The 9,387-nt window shown below is 35.3% G+C and overlaps 1 protein-coding gene across 1 annotated transcript; it reads left to right on the forward strand.

The window, feature by feature from the left end:
* The first annotated feature begins 2,718 nt into the window (after window positions 1-2,718).
* LOC137245153 (uncharacterized) lies at window positions 2,719-7,712 on the forward strand. Its single transcript, XM_067775355.1, has 3 exons — window positions 2,719-2,867; window positions 6,195-6,295; window positions 7,451-7,712. Exons 1-3 carry the CDS (start codon window positions 2,802-2,804, stop codon window positions 7,656-7,658), a joined length of 375 nt encoding a protein of 124 aa, XP_067631456.1. The 5' UTR covers window positions 2,719-2,801; the 3' UTR covers window positions 7,659-7,712.
* Window positions 7,713-9,387: the final 1,675 nt, after the last annotated feature.

The raw sequence follows: 9,387 nt of genomic DNA on the forward strand, positions 1-9,387 counted from the left end.
AAGTTGTTTTGTACTGCGCAATTCAGTATTAGACCAATAAAACGATAGACACGTAACATCATCGGTCTCGCCAGTGATGTTTGATGATCTCTCCCCCACGTTTTATGTTTTTTCCCGTGCCATAGATGAGTATATCTATCAAAAGAAAAAACTTCACTTCGGTATAAGTAGGCTTTTCTTCAGAAATATCTGTTTTGATAAAATTTGATCTATACATTTGCTGCAAATACATATGATTGTAAACAAAGGTGAAAAAAAGAGAGTGTTTTAAAAAGAATAAATCTTTTTTTTTCAATCAAAGCTTTTCTCTGGGTTTGTTTACGATGAGAACCAATGCGAAGAGTTAGGCTGCCGGGCAACGCACAAAATTTGCTTGATGGTTACCTAGCAACGTGTAGTTGTGTGCGTATCGGGCGTTGTCGTGCTCACACGTATTTGTTGTCGGCTTCGCGTTGATGAAAATCAAAATTTTTAGATTTTTCCGCTAGACAGCTGGTCTATTTGATCGTGGCCGACGTCGTTGACAAGCATTAATGTGTTAGTTTTGTGAGAACGTGCATTGAGCAACTTCGCGGAAGAAAAAGATTTTACGTTGCGGTTTATTGAAACCTACGAAAGTAAAGGTCGGATGGGAAAAAATTGCCAAAAATCAGGTAATTTTCTTAGTGGCTTAAGATTAGCATCTTATTATATTAAAATTGAATAAGCTACAAAACTGCATACTCGAAAAAATTCTTAGAAGGAAGTTGAAAAATTTTTATGAAAATTCGCAAAATTTACAAGCAATAAAAAATCGTCATCCGATTACATGTTTACCTCTGCACGCTACGAATTTTCAATACAAATGGCGCTTGATGCTTTCTGCTTGTGTGGTGGCCGGGCAAGCGACAATCACCCGAAACGCACACAACTACACGTTGCTATGGTAACCATCAAGCAAATTTTGTGCGTTGCCCGGCAGCTTTAGTGTTGTGTATATGTGTATGTACATTAGGGAGCGTGCCCGGCTAACTAGAGCCAGAGCGCAACAAAAGAAGGATCCAAACAGAGTCTCTATGTGAGCGATCTTGCATTGTTTTTTCGTAAACATCAAAAAACATACATTTCGATAAGCGTCTACGAAGTCTAGTGGGAAAAAATTTAAGCTGTGGTGCGAATACACGACAATGATACTTTTTTTGTTGTACCTAAGGAAGGTCTTTTTTTTTCTGAACATATGTCAACAGTGACAAGTTACAAAAAATGCCATACTCTGGCTTATTTTATTTTTCTTATTTCGAAAAGTTCTAATAGTTCTTAAAGTCAAGTGATTTTAACAGTCACGGATAAAAATTCAAAATAATTCCTGAAAGCTCCAGAAAAGGTTTAGGAACAGATTAAACTTAATTTGGTTCCGAACAATGAAGGCAATAATTATATAATATAAGGTCTTTATAAGCTGCATATTTAGTAAAACTGCAATCCTTATTAATTTTGTTTTCTTGACATGGGTGTCAGTTGATGTGTATATATTAAAACGATTTTCCTTCATCTATTGTGAAGTTTAGTTCGCACATAAACACATTTCGATGTTCTACAATCCTTAAAGGTTCAGAGCGAAACATGGCACTGAGGATGGCGTAACGCCGAAAAAGAGTTTTCTCCAAACAAAATGTTAGATATGTAGTTGTATCCATATAAATTAGTTGATATTAATTAGAGCTTATGATTTCTTCTCGAACACAAGCGAGATTTTCAAGACCCGAGAAATCGAGAACTCGACTTCTCGCGAGATTCTCGTATCTCGAAGTACTCGTAAATCTCGCGAGCTTCTCGACGTAAACTTAATTGCTGTATGGACAGTATTTATGCACTTGGTTTTTTTCTTGTAAATTTTTTGCTGATTATATTTCTTTCCACTGACATTTAACTCAAAACATATTTATTATACATATAATTTTGTTCACATTTTATTTTTTTAACATTTTATTTAAAAACGCTTCTCGCAAGATTCTCGAATCTCGAAATACTCGTAATACTAGCGAGCTTCTCGACTTCCAATTCTCGCGAGATGCCCAACTTTCAATCCAGTCGCTGCATTGGTAGTATTCTGTACATTTCGGTGTTTTTAGTTGTGTTTTTCTAGAAATTTTGGCTTGTGCTCCAGAATAAATCATAAGCTCTATATAAAACAACTGATGAATCGATTAAATTGAATTTCGAGAAGCCCGCGAGCCTTACGAGTCATTCGAGATTCGAGAATCTCGCGAGAAGGCGAGATTCACGGGAAATCTCTTCTCGAACAAGTTCAAGAAATCGTAAGCTCTAATATTAATCGATAGAAATCGCCTACCTATTTCTCAAATTCACTACAATTGTTTTTTAGCAAATTATATGTTCATCAAAATGCTGAGCACCGTATGTGAAGATACGAGGGGTCTAATTGAAGTTATTATGTTTCTCGCCTGCAGCTTAGGACATAACCTAGCCTAAGTGGAAGATGCCTGTGCAAAAACACCCTATCGCAGCGAACTTTTGAAAAACACGTTATATAAGAATTTGCTTGATGAGAACTCTATTTTAATTTATTGTAGAACATATCTCTTTTTGACTATGTTTTCATCATATCAAAGAATTTATTATACCTTCACATGCAATGCGACTTTGTTTACTCATATTGTTAAGAGAGCACATAAATAATTATTAAAAATTTTGTGCTATAAAAGGCAGCCCTTGTTCTGAGATATCAACAGTTTTACCTTCTTCTTTACGCGAAAAACTATCTTTTGAATCCTAAAGATTAAAACAAAAAACTAATAATAATGTTGAGTACGAAGTTGTTTTTATTGTTAAGCTGTTTAGTCAGCGTAGCGCTCACGCAGCCTAAGGTAAAGAATAGTTAAAAAAGATAGTGGAAACCAAATGTTTTAAAAGAGTTTGTTTGTATATTGATATACTCAAATACATAAATACGTATGCACAGGTGTTCTGACTAAAAATAAAATTCACATATCAGCGTTGAAATTGCATTACCACGTATCCAGTATTTTGGAAATACCTTAAGTGATGTCACATATAAGATATAGAGATTTAAACGGGTATATTTTTTATTTTTTTTTTTGAATAGCTGGTTCTGAAACTCGATGGTCAGCTTGACTAAACTATGTAACTAATCTATTTCAAAAGAATGGGCTTAATGAATAACTATAACGATTTTTACAAAATTATTAAAACAATAATTAATTGAATCGTTCGTGAAACATTTTAGTGAACATATTTGATTACACTGTGTAACAATGAAACAAATGAAAAGATAGCATAGGAGCGGAAACGAAAGGGACGGTAAAAGAGAAACGGAGTTGGAGTGGGAAAGAGAGGAAGGGGTAGGGCGCAGAAAAAGGGGGCTGAAGAGTTCTTAAAATTTATCAACAGTAAAAATTTGGGGAAAATTCCATATTCAAACAATTTATTTTTATACGAAGCTATTTAATAGTTCTTAAATAAAGTTAAGTAAGGCAGCTACAGATAGGAATTTAAAACAATTCAAAAAAGCTCCCGGTAAGGATAGGGCAAAAGATCAAAAATAAGTATTCAAAGACTTAAGTAAAGCATCAGAAAGGTTCCAAAATGACTCTAAAAAGACTTTTAATCGCACTTACAAACATATAGGTGAAGCTAGTTCAAACGTATTTAAAAGTTCTCTTCCTAAAGACATAAAAGTTAGTGAGGTTCATTGGGCAAACAGAAATAAAGGTATAGGACAACATAGAACTCAGTCATTTATAAAGGGGTAGCATCTTTAATGGTATATTGAAAATTGTGGGTAAGTATATTGACATATCAAATTATTCGTATAACTTAGGGTGGCCAGACGTCCCCACTTTCGGGGATTTGTCCCCGATTTCGACGACTTGTCCCCGCGTCCCCGCTTATACTCTAAATGCCCCGGCTTTTATGATTTACCAGCAGTCATGTAAGAATTATGTGCTTTTGTTGCTGACAACACGAATACGAATTTCGGAGGAGTCAATCGCAATGGAAAATATAACATTTTTCACAGACTACAAAATCTCAATGCTGAATTGATTGGGATCGGATTTTCCCCACATATTATACACAATTTGGCCCATCATGGATTGGAGCAGTTTGTTCTATTTGATATAAATTGTATTGTGTACAAATTGTACGAACACTATTTACACTGTTCGAACAACGGAATTGAAGTCATTTTGCGAATTCTCAAAACAAACCACCTGCAATGATTGAGCGTTTTTTTTAATAATTACGTCAGCGAAAGTTATCTATTATTTGTCCATTCATTTATGGCTTTGTTCCATTCAAAAAGCGCTTCTATTGAAAAAAAAGACAATAGCATTTTAGATATAGTTTCAGTTTACGATGATCTCCTATTAAAAGTGGATGAACGACAAAAATCGAATTTTATTCCATTAGATGTAAGGACGAATTTGGCACAATTAAGAAAAGATGGAGAGGACCATGCTTGCGACGAATTTTTGGCAAAAATCGAAATTGTTTATTGTGAAGCTTTAGAATATCTTAAACTTTGGACGTCAGGATTTTCGGAATTCAGAGTTTTCAAATGGTTGGATTTCAAAACAGATCAAAACTGGCAATATAGTGAAGTAGAACCATGCCTCTTTTATTTGCTTGAAAAAAAGTGACCATCAATAATTCTTTGTTACATGATCAAATAGTAAATTTGAAAAAATTTTTGGAATCCAAGGCCGACGATCACGATTTTTTTGCACAAAAATCTGCAAGCGCCAAAATGGCTGCGGTTTGTTCAGCTAATAAAGATCTCGAAGGATATTCGGAAGTGCTCAAAATTGCTCGATTTTTCTATTCGATACCATGTCACAAAGTGAACTGCGAACGAATTGTCTCCTTAATGTGCTCGCAATGGGCAAAAGAAAGAAATCGTTTGACTGTTGAAAATGTTGGGCACATCCTTCGAGTGAAGTTTAATTTTTCAGATTTTACATGTCTCGAACCCCATATAACGTCTTGAGAAATGTTTACGTTATCGCGCAGTGTTATCAAGGCTCATATACTACCATTCTGTCTATATAAAAAGATGGAGTCTTTTTTAGGCGGACGTGTATCTTTGGTTGTTGTAGCTTAAACGCGTCGGGGGAGTTTAACCAAACATATAGAGATTAGTCATGGTTTCACCGACAATCACCGAGGCAGCGAATCAACATATTCACCGGCTCATCGCTAAAGGGCCGAGGGTCTGCCCTCGCCAATAATTTGCCTCATTGATAGATTGTGTCGTATTTGCCGATTCTTTCAACTGTGATCCAATGTGCCAGTGAAATTATCAGCTATTGTAAGCACAACGAAGGCTTTAGTCTATCACATTTTGTGATTGTGTCTCTACCATCCGCCTCATTTCGCCTCCTGTCTCATCCACCAGTAAAGTTTCTTTAAAGCATTCTTCCGTGGGGACGAGCTATTCGCCCCCATCAATCACATTTACAACACCTACAATACACTTTCATGTAATTTGTCGAACTCACCGGCTTGCATTACGCAGATTTAAATACGACAATCGTCGGGTATGCATGCTTGCCGGCGGAAGAAGTAGAGGAAGTGAAAGTAGAAAGAGGGATTGGACAAGAGGATAGGAAAGAGAGTTGAATGGCTGATGAAATGTGAAGCAAATAAGTAAGTAGAACAGAAAGTGGAAAAAAAGAGAGCTTATAGTGAATGAAAGGGGACGAGTGAAAAACGAAAGGGAGGATAAATGAGAAAAGAAGTTGGAGAGGGGAAGAGAGGAAGGGGTAGGGGTAGACATAGCGAGGGCGGCAGAGAAAGGGTCAGAGACAAACGAAAAGAGAAAGTAAGAGGGAACGTATAAGATATATGGAGAGTAAAAGGAAGAGTTAAATGAACGGGATTAGCAGGAGTAAAAATAAAACTAAGTCTCCAAGGAAAAGGGAGAGGGCTGCGGGGAGATGAAAAAGGTGAGAAAAATAAACAATTCAATAGGATTGATTGCTTTTCAATAAGACTTCGTATTATTTTGCTGCCTACTGGAGCTTTAATTTTCTTTACCATGAAATTTTACTTCGAGACAAGTTTCTGCAAAATACCACATAGTGTGCCATTTTCAGATTGCCGGATTAGCGATCTTCAACTTTCGGCTCTATCTAATAACTATTACTACATTCTTTATTATATAATTTTTGTAGAAAGGGTGTGGTGTTTCCAATTCCGATTTAACAAAAGCTACAAATATACTTAACGGTGCATTATGCAAACATGCTAAGGATAACGAAGGCCAAAGTTATGAGTAAGTTTGTTTATCATATAAGACTCAATGTGGATCTTCATTTCATATAAGTATGTACATAAGGCTGTCCTTATTCATCAGAAAAATATAATACAAAACATTTGTTTTATATTTCTTTTTCTGCTGTTTTACCTAATTTTACTCCATTAAGAGCGATAAAAAGCTGTTTTCCGGTCGAATAGCCACTTCCTATACAGAAATATTGAAACATACATACCTACACCGGCGTTTCCGAGATGGTCGGGCTAGTACCTTAATGGTGCTTTGTTACCGGAACTTAACGGATCTATATACCGCAAAGGACCATCAACATCGATGACACTCCCCAAAGCCTTCGGGGAGTGTCTTTATCGTTAATACAACTATAGCAACAAGAACGACCCCTTTGAAATAGCCATAAGATTAACTGACCTTATATCTGTTGACCTTATGTTACCTCACCATCAAATTATTGCATTGTCATCGGTCCTTGGTGTGTGCGCAAAGTTTCAATTGGAAGTGGTCATAAGGCCATTGACTTTATGACACCTCACCATCAAACTTGTCATCGGTCCTTGATACGTGAGCAGATTTTTTAATTAATCAAACTTCTGGAAGTTGACAAAATTATTCTAAAAAATTCCGTTACATACATACTTGAAGTGGTCATTAGGTCGATAAATAGAATAAAAATAAAAAATTTTAAAAAATATATATCTTTGATAATAGTAGTCTACCACAGATTCGTGTAAAATATTAGAGAGGACAATATTCTCTCATAGATAAGCTAGTAAAGGAGTGTTGCTATAACCCCATTTTTAGAAACCAGGGTATTTATAAACTTATTCTCGACTCATATTTTACCTTCATACTTGGTTACCTATGAACATCAATCGAAACCTTTTTCACCATCACGGCTTAACGCTTACAGGCATTCTATTTGACAGAGATCGTTCCGTAGTCTTTCATACATTTAAAGTGCTTGTTAAAGTTATCCGGGGTTGGTGAAAGCTACGAGTAGAGGTTTAGCGAAAAATAACAAAAATAAGAGCTACCCTAATGTACGTACCATCATTTATATTCATACTTAAGCGCATAAAATATACCTAAAGATCAGATGAACTAATTAATATTTATAATTACTCTTTGTCTTATTTCCTTAATTATCTTCAACAGAATTAAAACGGTGCACAAAGTTACAAAACCTATGCGCCCCGGCCTTCTCTTTAAGATGAATGTGGACTTAAGCGATAAAACAAATAGTCAGGTTGTAAATAATTGCAATGTAGAAATTAAGTCAAACTCAAGGACTGGAAAATCTTTTAAAATTACATTGCAATGTGCTATTAATAGTGAGATGATTATAATATTCTATAACCCATAGGGCAACAATAACTGAGCATTCGTAAATAAAATATATATAAAAAAATTATACAAATTTGTTTTAATATATGATTCATGAATGTTTGATGCTTGCAAATAAAGCCGAAATGACTTTATATTGTTACTTGGTTTCGAGACCCTTTCAACGTAAGTTTCAAATAAAAGTGGTGTTTAACAACTTTTTAATTTCGTACATGACCAGCCGAATGCACACCTGCGTGTGAAAAAATAGCAGCAAAATTTGTTATAAAACTTTTTAATTTAAACCCTATTTGTTTCATTTTCGTAAATAAAAAAACTTTATTTATTTTGTATGAGTTTAAGCGGGGATTACCCTTATTGCTTTAAATGTATGAAAACATTTATTTGAAGCAACTTTTAATTTATAATTTATTTAAAATTTTGGAAAAATTTAAACAACGTGACATGAGGACGGACAATGCGACAGCTGTTTCGATTATACTTTGCAAATGTCTTCAAAGCCTTTTCTCCTGGGAGTGGGATTTGAACCCGATGGTTAAAATGTTACAAATGCGTTCATCCACATCACAATTGCCTTCCTCGCATATTTTCTTTATTCACAGGACATACTTCGTATGTGATCATGTGGTAAAGTTATGCGATGGTAAGGCGGTTTCAAAGAAATAGGCGTTGTTGCTTTTGTTCTATTTATAGAACTACAATAAATTAACCAAGGTTGTCTATTTGTATGAGTTTAAGCAGTTTACCATCGCATAACTTTACCACGTGATGGCATACGAAGTATGTCCAGTGAATAAATAAAATATACAAAGTAGGCAATTGGGATTAGGTTTACAACAACTAAGGCATGACATGGCTGAATGCCTTTATAACACTTCAACCATCGTTGGAGTGCGGGTTCAAATCACACACCCGGGAGAAAAGGCTTTGAAGAGATTTACAAGGTATAATCGAAACAGCTGTCGCCTTGTCCGTTTACTTATTTTGTTTTGTTGATTTTCCGACAGGGTGAATAAACGATGTATATTGGAACGATTTTCTGTCATCCCTTCTCAAATTTGGTTTCGAGACAAACCGGTTCCGGCGTTGTGCCAGCATCAGTGTAGATTTTCGTTCTGATCTGTTGTTGTCATTTGTCTTGTATTTTGTATTTCGTAGGTACATGACCAAGTATTGTCAAAATGGATGTTTGTGTATATTTATGTGTAAGTGCTGTGTGTTCATTCAGAGCCCAGGTTATTACTGATCAGTTTGTATGGCTGCATGAGGCAGGTAAAAGTCAGTAATTCTAGTCGTGTTGCGTGTTTGTCTGTTGTACCTGTGTTTATCTGTTGTACCTCTGTGATTACTTTGTTTCTTGTAAACAATTTTATAGGCTCAAATATTGTGTCAAAAATTGTGTCTATCTGTTCCTTTATTATTCTAACGTCGACAGACAAACACACAACAACAAATAAACACAAAACAATAAACGCAACGAGCTTTGGCAGTTGTCTAATTTTTTTCTTTCTTCTATTCTAATTTAAACAATTTTTTCATTTAAGAAAAAATTTATCATAACAATAATAAGATAAAACGAGTCGGACCCGTGACCATCTTGCGTAACCAATATAAAACTCTCTTATGAAATATCAACAAAAAACAGCCGTTCAAGCATTCAATTAAAACTTACAGTTTGCGCTGGCATCTAGCGTATTATAGCAACTCCAAGTAATGCAGTGCTAATATTCACAATAGTGCCACAGTGC

This window comes from Eurosta solidaginis, chromosome 1 (assembly GCF_040869045.1).
Source record: "Eurosta solidaginis isolate ZX-2024a chromosome 1, ASM4086904v1, whole genome shotgun sequence".
In the NCBI taxonomy this organism is placed as follows: domain Eukaryota; kingdom Metazoa; phylum Arthropoda; class Insecta; order Diptera; family Tephritidae; genus Eurosta; species Eurosta solidaginis.